General features: G+C 45.0%; 1 protein-coding gene across 1 annotated transcript in view; it reads left to right on the forward strand.

Annotated features, from left to right (window-relative positions):
• LOC121293673 (dynein heavy chain 17, axonemal-like) overlaps nucleotides 1-20,680 on the forward strand; it is a 729,083-nt gene that overhangs the window by 390,737 nt on the left and 317,666 nt on the right. Inside the window, exons 38-39 of the mRNA XM_041216840.1 lie at nucleotides 7,429-7,567; nucleotides 15,983-16,210. Coding sequence (XP_041072774.1) covers nucleotides 7,429-7,567; nucleotides 15,983-16,210 — 367 coding nt within the window. The remainder of the gene's footprint in view (nucleotides 1-7,428; nucleotides 7,568-15,982; nucleotides 16,211-20,680) is intronic.

Consider the following 20,680-nt stretch of genomic DNA (forward strand, 5'->3'; position numbering starts at 1 on the left):
AAGGAGACAGGGAGGACAGTGGGAAAATGTGGGGATGGTGGAGTAGGGGGGAGGAGGGAAGGAGACATGGGGGACAATGGGTGAAGGTGGGGCTGGGGGGAAGCAGGAAACAATGGCAGGCAGAGAGGTTGGGGAAGGGGGACAGCAGGCAGAGGGGAGACCAAGGGTGGGAAAACTAGATCCCAACATGAAAGACAGAAAGATAAAAAGGAAAATGATGAGAGTCATACAGACTCAAAATGTTAACTGGAATCCTCTCTGCAGATGCTGCCAGACCTGCTGAGTTTTTCCAGGTATTTTTGTTTTTGTTATGAAAGACAGGAATGCAGATATAGTACGGGGTAGAATGGGAACAAAACTATCTGAATTGAAGGGGAAGCACACAGACTCAGGAATACAAGAGGGACTTGTGTTTGTTTGGCCCAAGAGGATAAGGCTTGCACAAAGACTCATGGAGGTGGGGGAGGGGAAAGGATTGTACATGAGGGAGGGGTTGTATTGAGACTCATGGAAGGTGGGGGAGAAGAGACACTGTGTTGTAAGCAGTCAGAAAGGAATGGGAGAGCAAAGAGAAATAGTCATAGTCCTTAGTCTGGGGGCCAAGTAGTCAGGGTGCCAGAATGAAGTCAATTCTAGGGCTTTGTGGGCCATGCTACAAGGCTAGGCATGGTACCCACATTGTAGCCCTGCTCCAGGGAAGGGGAATGGCTCTGTGCTTAGTTGGGAAAAGTGCAGGGCGTGTTCATGATTTTAATGTCACTGACCATGGTCTTGTCTGGTCTAGTACTGAGCTGCAGATGGGATTGTCAGGGTTAGGGGAGGCATCTGCGGCCTAAAGGGGGAAGCGATAATACAGAGGGGGTTATGTGAAACTTTCCTTGGGGGGGCGGAGGTTCTTCTCTGTGCATGACCGTGCATACAGCCTCAAGGCTGGGAGAAGTGAGATCCACAGTGGGCATTGGGACATTTACAATTATGGGTTCAGGTGGGAGGGTTGGAATATCGACCACAATGACTTTGGATCCAGGATTATTGGGGGAGGTTGGAGAATAATGGGAAGCATCTCTACCTGCACACAGTGGGGTTCCAGTAATATTGGAGGGACAGTGACAGTCACAGAGGAAGGGTTGAAGCTATTCTTGATCTCTGAGAAGGTCAGTGATGAATCCTGTATGGACTTGCTAAAGGACATGATGCAGTCGTCACCACCTTAATAACAAACTACAGCTGACACTGAGGTGAGCGCATGGGTGGACATATCATCATGACATCAGGTCTTGTGTTTTGGCACTACCACTGAGGAGACACAACTTCAACTATCCCATCAATGCTGCTGAGCAGCTCTCAGACAATGATGTCTTGCACGCAGTAAAGGTTACCACCACATTTAGCACACAATTCGAATAAAGCTTCTGATACATCTTCCTGAAAATGTGGGGATGGTGGAGTAGGGGGGAGGAGGGAAGGAGACATGGGGGACAATGGGTGAAGGTGGGGCTGGGGGGAAGCAGGAAACAATGGCAGGCAGAAAGGTTGGGGAGGGGGACAGCAGGCAGAGGCACTTCTCCCAGCCTTGAGGCTGTGTGCACGGTCATGTACAGAGAAGAACCTACCCCCCCAAAGAAAGTTTCACATAACCCCCTCTGTATTATCGCTTCCCCCTTTAGGCCGCAGATGCCTCTCCTAACCCTGACAATCCCATCTGCAGCTCAGTACTAGACCAGACAAGACTGTGTTGCTCATTAAGGGAGGCAAAGACTTGAATGTGCGGACGGCTCACCCTCACAATAAGAGCGCACATGAATAACTACAAAACATGCCTTCAACCATTCTCATTGACACCAAATGCATTTGGAAAAGTGCAAGATACATACAGTAATTGAGCACCCTTGACTCTGAAATGATGTTAATATTTCTTAATTTTTCTAACCCTACCGCTGCACCTGGTTATAGCCCAACATTCGCAGCAGAGGTGGAGGCTGCTAACTGCAACGCTGTGTTGTCTGTAATGATTTTGGTGGATGCCCCCTGAGCGCCCGAGGCCTGGAGGGCCCAGCTTGAAAAGAGTCTCCTGCTCAGGGGAAGATGCACCCTCTTTGACCTGACAAGCTGGAGTTGACAGGGTCACAAACAGAGGGGATTCGGAGCAGCCAGACACCTTTGGAGTGTCCTGTGTTGAAGCCCCCATGGTGTCCAACTTACGCCTCTCCTCCCTGAGGGCACCTAGATGGAAGTTAAGGTACCCCCCGCTCCCTCCACTAACTTGCCTAGCCACTGATGGATCCCACCAATGCCTATAGCAATGGCACACAGGCCTAAGTCAAAATCTGACAAAACCTGCTGGACCAAGGTCACTAAGGCAGTTGCCACCTTTCCCAAGGTGACCTCGAGGCACTGGCATGTCAGAACCACGACGTCAGATAGAACACAGACTGACTCCTCCATCCTTCGCTCTAGCCTTCTCAGTAACTCTCACATCTCTGTCTGATGTTCCTGTTGCCTGTCGCATCCCAGCATTGTGTCAGCGGCTGCTCACAGAGGCTCGTCATCTGACTCAGTTTCAGTGAGTGCCTGATCTCCAGCAGTCCTCCGAGTTCCAGAGACCTGGGCTGTCACTGCCTCCGACTGCTGTGGAGACATGTCATTGAGGACATTGTTGGCTTTGCTCCTCAGCATCCTCGTCTGAGGTGGGCTGGGGGCTAGGACTTATGTTTGCTCTCCTGGTTTGCCTGGACCCACTGGTCCAGTAAGAGGGAGAAGACAGATCTAGTTCATGAGCAAGCAGAATAAGAGATAGCATGGGACTCACTATGAATGTCAGAATGTGATGAACTCGTGGAGGTCTCATCCGGTTGCTGGGATAAACCAACCTGCCTCCTGCACAGGAGTGATCCCTGACCTCCCCAGCAAGCTCAGGGGCATCAACCTTGAACCTTGTGAGCTCCGTGATGCTGGTGTCCCTCCTCCCGTCTGGGATCTCTCCCTCCTGTTGTGGACAAGCTTGGCCTGCATGAAGACAAAGGTATGGAATGATGAGAAGGGATGGAGCAGAGGTTGGGAAGCATACATGTCTTGTGTGTGTGGTGAGCCCTCCCCAGAAAAGGCTAAGGATGGAGTTGGTGCGGCATTAAAGATGGGATTTGCAACATTTGCAACAATCTTCAGCCAGAACTGCCGGGTGTATGATCTATCTCAGCCTCCTTCAGAGGTCCCCAAGTGTCACAGATGCCAGTCTTCAGCGAATTCGATTCACTCCATGTGATATCAAGAAACCACTGACAACACTGGATAATGCAAAGGCTATGAACCCTGCCAACATTCCAACAGTATTACTGAAGATTTGTGCTCCAGACCTAGCTGCGCCCTTAGCCAAGCTGTTTCAGTGCAGCTACAACACTGGCATCTACCTGGCAATGTGGAAAATTGCCCAGGCATGTCCTGTACATAAAAACAGGACATATCCAACTCAGCCAATTACTGCCCCATCAGTCTACTCTCAATCATCAGTAAAGTGATGAGTACTTGAGCTGACGAATGCTTGCATGAGTGCTGTGACAGTGCATCCTAAGTAGGACTCAGCTGCGCTAAGAATTATAATCAGCCACCTCCACCAACTCCTGCTGCACCTGTGATGGCCTTGTCAGGGATAGAAGGCATGAATTAGTCCTGGAAAGGTATGTTGTAAATTGTCATTTTGAAGATGATCATATTCCACTCACTGTTGAAATCAATTCGAAATAACTAAAGACCATGTGACATGTGGGTCGTTTTTATTTAATTGTGTCACCATATAGCTGAGAGCTCCCCACCTCCCCATCTCCAGTGCCAGGCATGCACACTGACAGTCTAATGACTTAAACTAATGGTATATCCTTCTCTCTTTTAGGGTCATCAGCAACCCCTCATTGTGAGGAGCCTGAAGGCCTACCTCTGACCCCAGAGGGCCAGCATGCTGAGCACGCAGCAGCATCACACCGTCTCTGTCAAGCAGGCACCAGCTCAGATAACAGTACTTTGGTGGGCATAAGATTGGCGTCTAGTATCTTTGTGCACATTGGTGAGGGCGCTTCACACTCGTTTGAGGTGCAGGTGGAGGCAGAGAATGCCCGGGCCGCTGGCAGCCAGAGGACTGCTGGGAACCAGGACAGTGCTCAGTCGATGGCTGATGATGGGCCTGTGGAGTCATCCCTGAGGCAGCGGCTGCTGAATGCCCAGCAGGGTGTGCGGGAGGATCTCACTGAGGTACATGAGGGGCATTGTGCCATGGTTGTGGAAGAGTCCATGTGGAGCATAAGCGTTGCATTGACCCTCACGGCTGAGCGCAATGAGTAGAGAGTCTCCTCCAGAGACTCAATCAGGGGTTCCTGGGGCTGCACTCGGACCTGCAAGCCCTCACGCCAGCAAGGACCTCAGATGGTCAGTGTCAGTGTGGGAGATGGATTGGGCACCCAGTATCCCAGCTAGGTGTCCATCCATCAATGGTGAGCAGGGAGGCCCAGAGCAACCTGACATTGGCGCACAAGCTGCCTGTTGTCTCTGCGGCTCCTATTAGGCTGCTTTGGATGATGGCAGCAGCTGTTCCATCCTTCTGCCCTTGGCATCTGATGAGGCTGCAATGACTGGGGAGATGCCAGCCATGGCACTGGCTGCTCCCTCCCAGGTGGGGAGCCAGCACAGGCTCCATGGGCCAGAGGACACCCGCCAAGGTCATCAAGGCCAAGAAGACAGCAGAGTGAGCAGGCTGTCTCCAATGCTGTTGCCAGCGAGGGGGGAGCACCTAGACAGAGCACTCATAAGCGAAAACTTAAAGCACCTTAAACACAACATGGTCTGATCAAGGGTGATATTTGTTTCCACCATTTTTCTGTTATTTTTTTAATAGTGTGATGTAAAACAACGGTGAATGTTAATTTCTGCTATGTTTATCACTCAGAAAAAACTGAGATTTTTTTTGCAGCTGTCCTTGGATGCTTCATTTGCTCTGTAGATGCGGGTAAGCCATAATGTTATAATGGACATGTGACTCCTTACACTATGCGCCAGTGCAATAAGGTTTAAGTTGTTGACCAAGGAATTGGTCGTGTCAGGGATTGAATATGGAGCCGGCAGTCCTGGCATGTGGTGGTGGTTCTTATTTGGTAGGCTAGCTGAAGGAGCATTGGATCAAAGCTTATGGGCATCCCTGCTTCCCTGGAGGTTACTCAGGGCTGCGTCTATGCCCTCAGTGTTCTCCTGAGCATGCTCGTCCTCAGACTTACTATTGGACTTATCATCTGTTGCCTGTGCAGCTGCATCAAGATCTTCTTCCTCCACTGCTTCCCCCCTTTCCAGTGCCAGATGTGTAGAGCGCAGCATGCAGCCACTATCAGTGACACACAATCTGGGGGGTATTGCAGTGCGCCCCCTGAACGGTCCAGGCATCTTGAGAAGACTGATGGTTCACTCAACCACCACCCTTGTGGAGGGATGGCTCCTGTTGTACCTTTGCTTGGCCTCTGTTCCTGGGTGGCAGAAAGGCATAATGAGCCACCTTTTGAGCGATAGCCCTTGTCACCCAGCAGTCTTCCATCCAGCCGGGCTGGAGTACTGAAGAGCCTCGGCACCTGGGAGTGTCTCAGGATGTAAGCATCATGGGCGCTGCCAGGGTACCTTGCACTGACTTGCAGAATCTGCACCTTGTGGTCACACACTATCTGCACATTCATGGAGTGGGATCCCTTCCTGTTGACGAAGGCTCCCGGCTCACCCACTGGTTCCTTGATGGCCACATGTGTGCACCCTGGATACGGAGGAAGTCAAAAATCACTGCGAAACCTCTGGCTCGCTCTGCCTGGCTGGCCTCGTCCATACACAATGAATGAAAGTCAATGCATACCTGAACAGAGCTTGTTTCACCAGTTTGAAGCAACCGTGGACAGCTGTTTGGGAGACTCCACACAAATTTCCCCACTGAGCTCTGGAAAGAATAGGAGGCATAGAAGTTTAGGGCCATCATGACCTTCAGAGCCACTGGCATGGATGTCAACCCATACAGCCAGAGCTGATCTCAGGGCCGATCCTCTGACAGATGGATGTCATTGTCTCCCTTGAGAGACGGAGCCACCTTCAGCATTGCACCTCAGGCATATTGAGGTAGCTGCATTGCTGCCTGTAAACACTGGCAACAGGATAGTGGTGTCTTCTGCGGCCCCCTCTGCCTTGGCCTTCCTGCGCCCATTGTGCCTGCGCCTCTCCTCCCACAGGTCGGCTCCTCTGGACGCTGAACAGGGGAACTGGCCTCCTCCCCCTTCCGGCCCTCTCTTCCTCCTCAGAGGAGGCGCCTCCAGTGGAGGACACAACCCCCATTAGCAGGGTAAAAGAAGGCTGTCTGATACCTGGAAGGCCCCATGCAGTATGAATCCTCCAGGGGCCGCAGAAGACAACACTGAGTCCTGAACTGAAGCCTCTAAATGCTCTGAATTCATCTTTGAAGCAAAATGAAGCTGTCCTGTTCACAGAAGCACACACTATTCACTTTGTGAAGCCCACTGAGCCCTCTTATCCTGCCCGTAGATGAAGTTTTGCAAATTGTGGCCTGCCTGCCTGCCCGTTTTGCCTGTGCAATGGCCTGAAAATTGCACGGGCTATGTAAAGTCGGAGTTAATTGGTCTCTCAAGGGCCTTAACTGGCCACTTAATTAATGGCGGGCGCGCCTCCATCTTCATCGCGCACCCGCCTAGCGAAATATTGCGGGAGTGCACGTTGACATCGGGATGCTTGTCTGATGTCAACATGCTTTATTTCACACATGGGCGTGTCGGGCGCATGCCCGCACGCCAAGGGTAAAATTCTGCCCATGGAGTTGAGATTGCATCATGCAGGTCCGCATCACACTGTTGCCACTGCTTGGATTGGAAAAGTATAATACAGTGACTGTAAAATTCCACTGACAGACATGCTGCACTTACTTTCAGGTTTCTGTTCTGCTAACAGATCCTTGTACCACCCTCATCCCAAATCCCACCAGCTCCCATTGCAGGATTAAAATTGGGAATATAGTTGACATTAGGACTTTTGAACAATTTTGGGTTTGTATCAAGGGGCCAGGTTTCCCAACACCCAGGCTATATTTGAAAGAAAAATCGCATCAGCAATCCATTTCTAAGATATCTTTTTAAATGTAGTAATGTAAAGCCTGTCAATGATTAATAAAAGCAAAATATTGCGGATGCTGGAGATCTAAAATATAAACAGAAGGCACTTGAAAAAACCTCAGTGGGTCTGGCAGTATCTGTGGAGAAAGAAACAGAGTTAACGTTTCAAGTCCAATATGACTCTTCTTCGGAACTGGTGAGATTTTCCAGCACCTTCTGTTTTTATTTCTGTCAATGATTAATATGTTTTTATATTTGAAGAGGTAAGGCTTATTATTTACTTCTCTTCTTTTAGACCATGTGCTATGGTTGTACCAGACTTTGAGTTAATTTGTGAAATCATGTTGGTTGCTGAAGGTTTCATTGATGCCAGACTGCTTGCTAGAAAATTTATTACCCTTTACACACTATGTAAAGAGCTCCTTTCTAAACAGGTAACTTCAAATCATTGTTTATTTTAATAGATTGCTCTCCCAACCTAAAATAATGAAAAAGTGCTTTGCATTAATGTATAGTAAAAAGAAAGGTACTAATTTAAGGTATTGTTATTAATAATGCTATGTTTTCTGAATCATGATTATTTATTAACTGCAATAAGTACCAGCTATGTTCCTTTCTGTTTTTAGTCCTTTGCCTTTTCCAAGGAAACAAAATCATAGATTTATACAGCAGGGAAAAAGGCTATTTGACCCTCTATGCTTCTGCTAGCTCTTTGAAGGATCTGTCAACTAGTCTCATCTCCATGATCTTTGCACAAAGCATTTCAAAATTTCTCCATTCTAGTTTATATAATATTCCATTATATTCCCTTTTGAAAGCGATTTTTGCAACTCTCTTTCAGATAACGTTAGGAAATAGATATAATTTAAGTAAGTTATATGCGTATTTGGGTGCCTTAGGAATAAGGTATATCTTTAAGTTTAATTTGTATTTATGTATTTGTGGGTTAAAAGGATGAAACCTGAGGTTTAGTTTCACATTAAAAGATGTCTGCATTTTAATGAGATTTTACGACTCTTGAAGGGGAGTTAAAACAACAAAGGTAAAAAAAAACTATGTTGTCTGGCAACAGGGGTCCAGTGAGTGAAGCCCCACACACAGACAGACAGAGAAATCGAAAGCAGTTTGAGCTCAGTTGGTCAGTGTGCTCTAAAGTTGAAAGGAATTACCAGCAGAAGCATTATAGAAGAGGGACCGATAGCAAGTCCCAAACTAAAGTTGAAACCAGTTGGATGGGGGGAGCTTCCAAAAGCAGGTTTCCCCAGAGAAATGAAGAAAAGGGGTCTCAAGAAGACCTTCTAGTCAAAGGAAATGAACAGGAATCTGGAAAAGGCCCTGTTAAGTGAAATTAACAGTAAGGAGCAGAGAAAGGCTCCATGCTTGAAGCAAGAAGCTGCAGGACACAGAATTAAAACAATATAAGCTTACGAGAAGCAGGAAGATCCAAGGAGACAGCTGAAGTCTATAACTCTTTACTGTGGGCAAGTGTAGCAGTGGTGTTCTGTTGGCATGGCTGAGCTTTTGAGAGAGAGTGCGTAGAAGGGAGCTTGAATGCATGTGGTGATCCAGGGGAGAGGGACAACAGAAGGAATGCCTGAAACCCTGGAGGTGGTCCCTTGCAGAGGGCGTCCGAGAGAAAGCATCGTTTGGGAGAAGATTCTTCGTGAGTGGAGATTGGAAACTCTCATGTGAAAGACGGAGTTCACTGAGAATGCTTGGCTCATGGTGTGACAAGTGTCTGGGGAGAGTCGAGGAGAGATCCATAGCATCTATTTGGGGTGACATCTGTCACTTGGCATCAGAGTGTTGTGCGTCTGACCACAGTTCACCTATTGGTTCATATCGACTGTGTACTTAATATGAATGTTAGAGTATAAGATAGCTTTTGTAACTTGTGTTAACCTTACAAATCTGTACATATCCATAAATGTATAGTTGTGGTTGAAGGAGGATTGTAATATAGTTCATCTTTCCCTGTTTAATAAATGTTTTATTCTTTTGTTAAAAGTTCAGCTGACTCCTGTGACTCTGTTCAGTAGCCACTCTCTACGTATCAAAACAAAAAATAAAATTAAGGATCTACCAAGCCAGGTTCCACTCTGGGATCTAGCTTGTCCAGTAGTAACACCAGCTAGGATCATAACAAATGTACGTTCTGGATCACAACAACCCATTATGGAAAAAATGTTTCCCCATGTGATGGAAATTATGCTTTCAAAATTTGTAATTTTTGAGGCAGACCCTAACTGAAAATAGAAACTGAAAAGGGAAAGAGAAAAGAGAAGCATAGAAAGGAAACTGACCCTCCCAGTTTCTAAGGAAACAAAAATTGAAACTGAGATTTGGAAACCAAGGGGTGAATTTTACAGCCCCACACTGGCATACTTGAAGTTGGGTTTGGGGGGGTGGGGTGGTGGTGTATGGGGGCGCTTAAAATAAAGCGATTGGCCAGCCCAACGCCTTTTTTCCCACACCTGAGCTTTCCATCATAGGTGGGTAAGGCATCAAGCAGCCCGCCTTCCTATTGAGGCCCTTAAGTTCACTTTTACCTCATTCCACTGCTGCTATAATACGTGCTACTAGGGAAGATGGAAGGAAGGCGACCATTCTGGCAGGTTTCACTGCACAGGCTAAAGATGGGGAGGAAGAGGTCATACCTCCTTATGGGGAGGTCTTCTGTGCCCATCAGAGGCATCCCCCCCAAAACATTACCACCACTTTGTGTCTCCTACCACCGACCTCCAAAACCTAATTACTGGCCCTTCCCTCTCTATTTTCAGTGGCCCCAATATTGACAGAATCAGGTTTCATGGGCGGTGTGGTCGGGGGGAGGAATTTTGGTTGAGAAGTCCAGATGCTGTGGAGTCATTAACAGGTTCCCTGCCTAGAAAGCAACCTGACTGACAGGTTTGGCTTCCAAGTGGGCAAGGAAAGCTTTGGAGATGGTCCCAGGAGCAGGTAAGGTCCCTGCTGCTGTATTTGTGGGACTGTGGCGGGAAGGGGATGTTCAGATATTGGGTTTGTCTGTTCCTGTTCACGTTTACTTCCTTTAGTAATCTAGAATGCATCCCCCATTTTGTCTGGGTGACTATTCCATTTTGACTAAAATGACTTACCACACTACTCCCATGTTATTTCCAGGGCTTGCAATACCTGTTGTTAAAACAACTTTGTTCTGGTAACTTTAAGACATTTTATATCCCACTGGTGTAGTCCACAGCACAATTCACCAATTTTAAAGTGAGAGGCCATAAAATTCACCCCTTAGTTTCCAAATCCCTGTTTCAAAATTTGTACTCTTTCAGAAGACCTGTCAACTGCTTCAGCAATATCAAATTATATTTTGGGATGTGTTGTCATGTTGTCATCGACTGATACTATATAATTGTTGCAAACAAAATGAGACTTAGACTCCTTGGATCATTATGGCACAGAAGACCATTCAATCCTTCAGGTCCATGCCAGCTCTCTGTACAGTCGGTCCCTTTACTCTACTCCACCTCTGAATTTCTCCAAATTTATTTCCCTCAAGTGCCTATCCAAATTCCTTTTGATAGATAGAACAGGGAAACATGACAATGAATGATGAGTTGAGTAATAAGATAAATGTATTTAAAATAAAAAGGGATATATTGAATAAATTACTCAAACACAAAGAGAATAAAGTTCCTTGTCCAGATAGATTTAATCCATGCTTTTTAAAAGAATCTAGGGAAGAGATAGCAGAGGCATTATTACTCATATTTATTAATTCATTAGAAAAGGTGTTGTGCCAGAGGACTGGCTAACCTAATTTTTACATTTAATAAGGGAAGCAGAACATGTCCAGGGAATTATAGGCCAGTCAGTTTAACACCTGTGATTGAAAAAATAGTGAAGCCCTACTAAAGGAAAAAATAGAAGAACATCTAGAAAAGCAAAACATAAACACGAATACCCAGGATGGATGTCAAAAAACCTTGTTTTATTGAATTTTTTCAGGAGACAACAGAGAGAGTAAACAATGGTAATGCAGTAGATGTAACTTACCTAGATTTTCAAAAAACCTTTGATAAGGTCATCCATAGGACACTGGTGAATAAGATTAGAGAGTGCGGAGTCAAGGGACAAGTTCAAGAATGGATTGCAAACTGGCCTTAAGACAGAAAGCAGAGAATGTGAGTAAAGGATAGTTTTTTAAAGTGGCAGAAGGTGGGAAGAGGTGTTCAACTAGGATCAGTGCTGGGACCACTGCTGTTCACAATTTACATTAACGATTTGAACTTTGGGATCAAAAACACAATTTCGAAGTTTGCAGACGACATCAAATTTGAGGGGATGGTCAATACTGTGGAGGACTGCGACAAATTATAGGAGAACATTAATAAACTTTTAGAATAGGCAAATAGTTGATAAATTAAGTTCAACACACATAAATGTGAGATAATACATTTTGGTGGAAAATAGGGAAGTCACATTACTTGGAAGGTGTGAGTTTTGAGTAGAGGAATAAAGGGATTTCAGTGTACAAATATATTAATTATTATGATATGATGATCACTCTTACATAAGTGTTCTATTACAGATGCTTGCTCTACTTGGCCCACCTCATTCCTCAGCACCAGGTCTACAAGTTGGACCAAAAACATACTGGTCAAGAAGTCCTTTGAACACATTTCAGAAATTCCTCCTTCTCCTTTCCTCTTAACATTACCCCAGTAAATATTTGGGTAATTAATGTTCCCCATATCACTACAATAGTTCTTGCACATCTCTGTGACTAGCCTGCAGGCTTTCCCTTTCTCACAATATTTGGCAGTCTGTAGAATGCCACCAGCAGCATGGTCGTATTCTTTTTGCTTCTCAACTCTAATCAAATAGATTCTGTCCTTGCCCCTCAAGTACATCTCTTTTGAACACTACAATGTTTTTCTAAACATTACTGCCACCTCATCCACTCTTTTTTCCCTGTCTTTTATGAACAATTTTGTATCTATTGTACTCACCATTTTTAAGCCACTTTTTCGTAATTGCCACTACTGCCTGTTTGTGCTTGTAGCTCACCAACCTTCACCATTCTTTTTGCATTTATATACATGCATTCTAAACTTGTCTCTATATTCCTTGTACTCCTTCTTCATATGGTCCTAATATAGTACAATAACTATCCATCATTCTCAGTCCTTTATATAACTTAATCCTCTCCTCTAACTCTATATGCTGGTACTCACCCCTGCCAATTTGGTTGAAACCTCTCCCGATCACACAAGTGAACCTCCCTATTCTCAGTCCTGTTGAGGTGCAATCCATCACTTTTAAATAGGTGCTTCCTGCTGCAGAACTGGTACCAATGCCCCTAGAGTCTGAAACCCTCCCTCCTGCACCATGCCTCAAGCTACGCATTGATCCTCCCTTTTTTACTATTTCTGCTCTGACTGGCACATGGTACTGGAAGTAATCCAGAGATTACAATCCTTGAGGTCCTACTTTTTAACTTGCTTCCTAGCTCCTAAAAGTCTAAATCCTCTCTATGTTACCAAAATTTCTAGCTTACTCACTTCCAGTACCCTCTCCATATGTCTTTTACCTTGGCACCAGGGAGGCAACACACTTTGAGGGCCTCAGTTTTTTTTATTCGTTGTTGGATGTGGGTATCATTGGCAAGGTCAGCATTTATTGTCCATCCTTAATTGCTATTGAGAAGGTGATGGGGTTATTTTCCTTAGAACAAAGAAGGCTGAGAGGTGACTTGATTGAGGTGTACAAAATTATGAGGGCAATAGATAGTGTGGACAGGATAAAATTGTTTCCCTTGGTGGAGAATTCTAGAACCAGGGGACATAGATTCAAGATAAGTGGCAGAAGGTGTAGGGGGGACATAAGGAAGAACTTTTTTTACGTAGAGGGTAGTGGATGTCTGGAATTCACTGCCCAAGTTGGTGGTAGAGGCAGAAACTCTAAACTCTTTTAAAAAGTACCTGGATCTGCACCTTAAATGCTGTAAGCTGCAGGGCTATGGGCCAGGTGCAGGAAGGTGGGATTAGAAAGGGCACCTGAGTCCTCGGGCTGGCATGGACAAGATGGGTCGAATGGCCTCCTTCTGTGCTGTAACTTTTCTGTGGAACTCAAGAGGTGAGGTGAGAGTGACTGCCCTTGATATCAAGGCAGCATTTGACCAAGTGTGGCATCAAGGAGCCCCAGCAAAACTGGAGTCAATGGAAATCAGGGGAAAATCTCTCCATTGGTAGAGTCATACCTAACACAAAGGAAAGTGGTTGTGGTTGTTGGAAGTCAATCATCTCAGTCCCAGGACATCAATTCAGGGGCTCCTTGGGCTTGTATCCTAGGCCGAAGGATCTTCATCAATGACTTTCTCTCCATCATTTGGTCAGAAGTGGGCATGTTTTCTGATGATTACCCAACGTTCAGCACCATTTGTAACTCCTCAGATACTGAAGCTATCCGTATACAGATGTAGCAACACCTGGACACTATTCAGGCTTCAGCTGATAAATGGCAAGTGTTCTGGCACAGCCAATGGTAAAAAATGCTGAGCTGCTCAAATCCCAAAGGGAAACTTGAAACAACTGCCACAACTGTTTTGCAATTTGCATATATTTCGAGATGTATACCTTGAATTCAGTAGTAATAAGACCATCAAATCATATAGATTTCTTACAAAACTAAATTTATTAATAGAAGAAATGATTTTAAGTACATACATAATTCTACAAATTACAGCAATGATAATTTATAAATCCCCTAGTTAATCTAACTCTCAGTTCCATTTCCGTTAAGGCAACAGTGAGACACTTATATTTTACAAGACCCAGACAATGTGACACCAATACCCTGACCAGTCGAATTCAAAGTGAGTTTTTCTGAGCTTTGATTCCTTGTAGACAGCAGCTTGAGGCTTAGATGCTGGAGGTTTTTCACACTTGTGTTAGATCTTAGAATTCCTGGCCTTACACACAGCCTTCCTTCCTTTATACATGTTTCCCCCTTTGAATGCAACTTCCCATTGTTTCACAATAACTTTGGACTTTACTTCTCTTATAATAAAAAATCTACCAATAATCTTTGGGAAAAATAAACACACTGTTTCTTAACTTCTCCTGGCTAGGGGAAACATTTCATCGCCCCTCCGCACCCCCCCCCCCCCCACCCCCCCACCGACCCCCACCACCAACTTTTGAATTCAAGCCAGTCTGTTTTATTTAAAAATGCTAATGTTCCCTTTGTCCCTTACATTCTAAAACTTCCCCCATGTTTACCCACTCAGCATTTCAAACCTAGCTTATCTTCTGATACATCAAAGCATTCAGACCAGTTGCCTTTAATTCAATTAAGTCACACACACACAACCATAGACACAGATAACACTATTACTCTACAATAAATTCCAATAATGTTTTGAAAATTGTTATATCTTCCTGACACAAGTAACATTTGTGCCACACAAGTACCAGGCCATGACCATCTCCAGCGAAAGAGTATCTAAACATCTCCCCTTGACATTCAATAGCATAACCATCACTGAATTGCCCACTGTCAACATCCTTTGATATACACTGATCAGAAACTGAACTGGATCAGCCATATAAATACTGTGGCTATAAGCAGATCATTGGCTCAGAATTCTGCGGAGAGTAACTCACTTCTGACTCTCCAAAGCCTGTAAGGCATCTGCAAAGCACAAGTCAAGCATGTGATTAAATACTTTCCACTTGCCTGGATGAGCGCAGCTTCAATAACTCTCAAGAATTTCAACATCATCCAGGACAAAGCAACGCTATCCACCACCTTCAACTTTCACTCCCTCCATCATTGTGCACATAGGGCAGCAGCATTTACCATCTACAAGATGCATTGCAGCAACTCACCAAAACTCCTTCGACAGCACCTTCCAAACCCACAACCCATATCACCTGGAAGGACAAGGGCAGCATGTATGGAAATATCACCACCTGCAAGTTCTCCTCCAATTCACTTACCACGCTGATTTGGAATTGTATCGGCATTCCTTCATTGTCGTTGAATCAAAATCTTGGAAATCCCTTCCTAACAGCACTGAGGGTGTTCCTACAACACATGGACAGCTATGGTTCAAGAAGGCAGCTCACCACCACCTGCTCGAAGGCAATTAGGGATGGACAATAAATGCTGCTCTAGCCAGTGATGCCCACATCCCCTGGATGAATAAAACAAATTCACAATTGGATATGGCAGGATGCCAGGGCTTTGATTTGATCCATTGGTTGTGGGATCATTTATCTCTGCCTATAGCACACTGCTTCTGCTTGCATCTAGTTCTCTGTTTAAGCTTCACCAGGGTGACACCTCATTTTTAGGTATGCCTGATGCTGCACCCTGCGTGCTCTTCTACATTCCTCATTCAACAAAGCTAGGTCTTGCTGCTAATGGCTGGCTGCTAATGGTGGAGTAAGTGATGTGCCATAAGGTTACAGATTGTGGTTGAATACAATTCTAGTGCTGCTGATGGCCCACCTTTTGTGATGGATGCTGAATTTTGAGCTACTAGATCTGTTGTATGTCTATCCTATTTAGCTCAGTTATACTACCACATAACACAATTGAGGACGTTCTCAGTTTGAAGGCCATTATATATTATAAAGAATTATGTGGACAGGTTAGCAAAAGCTTGGTCAAATAAATAGATTTTAAGGAGTGACATGAAGAAGTCAAGAGGTTTAAAGAGATTTGGACTCTCATTAAAGTGTTTAGTAAAAATGATTAAAATGGTTGAAAAGCAATTTGTCCAATTTTCCCAATCCAAGCATATCACTCATTTTAATGGTTTCCTAAAAATAACACCAAATATGTAACAATGTCATTTTATTTCACAGGACCACTATGACTGGGGATTGCGGGCTATCAAGACTGTGTTGGTTGTGGCTGGCTCTTTAAAAAGAGGTGATCCAACTCGTCCTGAAGATCAGGTCCTTATGAGAGCCTTGAGAGATTTTAATATTCCGAAGATAGTAACAGATGATTTGCCTGTGTTTATGGGACTTATAGGAGATCTATTCCCAGCACTAGATGTGCCAAGAAAGAGAGATTTAGATTTTGAACAGGTAATTAATTATTTAAGAACATTAGAAGTATGAGCAGGAATAGGCCATTCAGCCCCTCAAGTCTGCCCCACCATTCAATAAGATCATGGCTGATCTGCCCCATGCCTCAACTCCTCTTTCGTGTCAGCTCCTCATAGCCCTCTATTCCCCAATATTTCAAAAATCTATCTACCGCCTCTTTAAATACTTTAGGTGATCTAGCCTCCTCAACTCTCTGTGGTAGAGAATTCCAGACATTCATTACCCTCTGAGAGAAGAAATTCCTTCGCATCTCAATTTTAAATAAGTGTCCCCTTATTCTGTAACTATGTCCCCTAGTTCGAGATTCCCTCACTATTGGAAACATCTTCTCAACATCTACCCTGTCAAGCCCCTTCAGAATCTTGTACGTTTCAATAAGATCACCCCTCATTCTTCTAAATTCTAATGAACAAAGGCCTAACCTGTTTAGCCGTTTTTGATAAGTCAACTCCTTCAACCCAGGAATCAGCCTAGTGACTCTCAGTAGATCAGCTATAGTTCATGTACTTAGTTTTCAAATATTTGCAAAATGCTGACAAGTGATCCCAATACCACACTAATCATATATTTTCGTACCTATATATAGATTTATACAGACATCATTAAAATCATACCAGATATTAGGGCCAACATAAAGGCAAGAAGCATCTTTAGAAGTCACTGTTATTGTAGATGAATGAATAGGAGTCACTGGGAGCAACCCAATCATGAACAGTGTAACTTCCTTTTGCACCCACCCACATAGTTTCTTTGTGGCCTGAATTTTTCCCTCACCGGGCACTCGTGATCAGTGGGCCTGGGAGTGACTGGGATTTGGGCCCCTGACCCTGATTTCACGCTGGCTAGCCAATTAACGGTCAGCCAGTATGAAACACGTGCTGAAAAGCTCAGTGCTACCAGGGTGAGGGTGAGAAGAGGGCGGGCAACGACATCATGCTGGGTGTGGGTGAGTGCTTTGAGAGAGATCACTGAAGGCAGACAGCTGCCCCAAGGAGCTGCAGATCTGCAAATAATGAAATGAAGCACTAAAAAGCTGCAAAGAATGTCCATGCAGCACCTGAAAGCATACCTCATTAAAATGCTGTCCCCAGATATTTCTTTTTATTTTATTTCCTAATGGAAATTTCATCCTATCCTTGGATGAGGTTTCATGAAAAATGTAAAGGCCGCCTGGCTGAATTGCCAGTCTGCCAACCGTAATGTTGGATGGGCCACGAAGCATCATAGACAATTGCGGCATTAATGGGCTTGATTGTCTGCTTAATTGTCGGCAGGAGTGCTTCCAACTTTTGTGTGTGCCCGCCGAGCGAAATATCGCTTGAGTGCGCGATGACGTCGGGACGCTCGCCCGATGTCATCTCACCTGATTTTATGCCCGATTGGGTGAAGTGTGCAGGATTTAAAATTCTGCCTCTTGTGTATTTAATTTGTATGTCAGCTTAACTTAGTTAATTTTGAATTTATTACAATGTTAATTAATAATGTCATAGTATAAGATCCACTGTGACAAGTAATCATAATACCATCCAGGTTAAATTTGAAAGTGATATGTTCCAATCACAAGCTGTAATCTTAAACTTAAAGCTAATTACATAGGTATGAGGGGAAAACTGGCCAAGGTAAATTGGGTAATAGACTAAAATGTGTAGCTATAAATTAACAGTGGGAAACATTAAAAGAAACAATTCAAAATATCCAACAATAGTACAGTCCATGGAAAAACAAAAATTCAGCAAGAAAGATCTGTGGCTCAATCAGGAAGTTAGGGAGAGTGTTAGATTAAAAGATGAGTCTTTCATTACTGTAAAAGATGTCTGAAGATTGGGAGTATTTTAGAAACCAGCAAAGCACAACCAAAAAGTTGATAAAAAGGGGAAAAAAGAATATGAGAGTAAAATAGACAGTAATATAAAAACAGATTGTAAAAGCTTTTATAAGTATCTAGAAAGGAAGATAGGAGCCAAAGTTAACATGTGTCCATTAGAATTAGGGACAGGAGAAATTATCATGGGGAATCTCTTTTCACAGTAGAACACACAATTCATTCCAGAAATAGAAAGTAAACTAGGAGCTAAAAAGAGTGAGAAAATTAGGGAAATTAATATCAACAGAGAAAAAGTATTGGAAAAACTTAAGAGACAAAAATGCAACAAATCCCAGGGCTTGATGGCCTACACTCTTAGAGTTCTAAAGAAAATAGCTGCAGAGATGGTGGTTGTGCTGGCTGTTGTTTTCCAGAATTAATTTGATTTGGGAACGGTCCCATCAGAGTCGAAGTTGGCAAATGTTATTTCGCTTTTCAGAGAGGAGGGAGAGAGAAAACAGGGAACAACAAGCCAGTTAGCTTAACATCAGTTGTTGGGAAATTGCTGGAATCTACTATCAAAGAAGAGTTAATAATGCACTTAGAAAAGCATAATATGATTAGAACAAGTCAACATGGTTTTATTAATGGGAAGTCCTTTTTAATGCATTTATTGGAGGTTTTTGAGGACATGATTACTAAGGTAGATAAAGGGGACTCAGTAGATGTTGTATAGCTGGATTTCCAAAAGGCTTTGGACTAGGTGCCACACAAAAGGTTAATAGGCAAGGTAAGTATGCATGGAGTTGGAGATAACACATTAGCATGGATAGAAGAGTGGTTATCGGATAAAAAGCAGAGGGTTGGATTTTCCCCCATTGCACTAAGTGTGGGAGCATGCATAAAAAACGGCATTGCACCCACTGGCTGCAATGGTGGGTTTTCGCACTGTATCACTCACTCCCACTGTATCACTCACTCCCTGCCTCATTAATTATGCATGCACATGTAACACGCTGGGTTGCTGGCAAGCAGCCTCTGATTCATCCACCCACGATCAGCTCACTGCTTCCTACTCCAGATGCCACATTTAAATGGCATCCCTGCACAACTTTGTTAATATCTGCAGGCCAGGACTGCTCCATGGAAGACATGGCTGCCAATGGGAAGGAGCATACTGCTCCAAAATTCAGTAACGCCTCACTGGAGCACCTGCTGGACATAGTCAAGGTCCGCCACAATGTCCTCTACTCTTGCTCTGGCCGAAGGAGATCCAGCAATGTCACCAATCTGGCTTGGGAGGTGGTGGCAGCAGTAGTCAGTGCCACTGCCGTGCAGAAGAGGTCAGCCACTTAGTGCAAGAAGAGGATGAATGATCTCATCCATTCCGCCAAGGTAAGTCAACCATCTCATCACTCTCAACTCACATACTCACAAATTCATCACACATTCACTAGCATCTCACTCACTGCCAGCTCAAGGGACATCACCACTCACTTTCACACACAGCCTCACATCACCATCTGGCCTCATATCCTCTGGAGCTTGCATCCTCATCCCATCCACTCACCACCCACACATGCCAGCATCTTTATCGTCTACCCTGGCATGCCTCTTGCTCACAATCTAACCATTGCCTCTTGCTCACAATCTAACCATTGCCTTCATGTCGGACAAGCTCGCATACAATAAAAGGGAGAGGTCCCAGACCTTGGGTGGAGCTCCTGGCATCAATGTCCTCACATGGTTCAAAAACCATGCCATTGAGCTAGTTGGAGAGGATGTCAACTGTGCTCGTGCCAATGGTGAGGTGGGAGGTGGACACTCAAGAGAGGATCCTGCACCAGCTCATTCATCAGACAGCCATACTGTGAGTGCTTTGTCCTGTTTTAGAGTCACCTGCCATGCACTAAAGATCTCTCCTTTCTTTCATAGGCACCTCTGGAAAGCTCCCAAGGGCATCCACAAGCCAGGCCCTCAGCTCCAGCCCAGCAACACCTCAGATGAGGAACTAGGACACCACTGCAGAAAACCCATCAAAGCACTCACCCACACTCTCCACCAGCGCAGCGCCACATGCCTCGGTGGGACCTAGTTCTAGAGCAGCCTTGGGGTCACAATCTGGTGAGAATAGCGCATAACTTGGTCCACAGCAGGCAGAGGCAGGGATATCCGAGGTTGCTGGCACTCGGAGGACTACTGGAGGCCATGAATCTGCTGTGTCAGAGTCAGATGACAAGCCTCTGGACTCAGTCCTAACTCAATTGCTGGAGCTGCAGTGACAGCCACGGGAACATCAGAAGGGCTCTAAACTGCATTCCTCAGATTGCAACAGACGATTGAGGAATCTGCCTGCCTTCAGTCTGAGTTTATAGCCTGGCATGCCACTGGCAGGTTGGTGGCTGCCGTGGAGAACTTGGTCCGAGACATTGGTCCTGCACTGCTGCAGGAGCAGAACTCCGTTGCTGTAGCCCTTGGTGGCATCCGTCAGTGGCTAAGTGAGGGGGGCATGGTCCACCTAGATCACACTCCAGATGTCCCTCCTCCTCAAGGAATCAGCCAGGGGCACTCTGACACCCATAGGGAAGAGGACCAGCAGCTGGAAACCCCAGCGCCATCCAGCCAGGCGACTCTGGGACTCTCCA

The sequence above is a fragment of the Carcharodon carcharias genome, chromosome 22, assembly GCF_017639515.1.
Source record: "Carcharodon carcharias isolate sCarCar2 chromosome 22, sCarCar2.pri, whole genome shotgun sequence".
Taxonomy (NCBI): Eukaryota; Metazoa; Chordata; class Chondrichthyes; order Lamniformes; family Lamnidae; genus Carcharodon; species Carcharodon carcharias.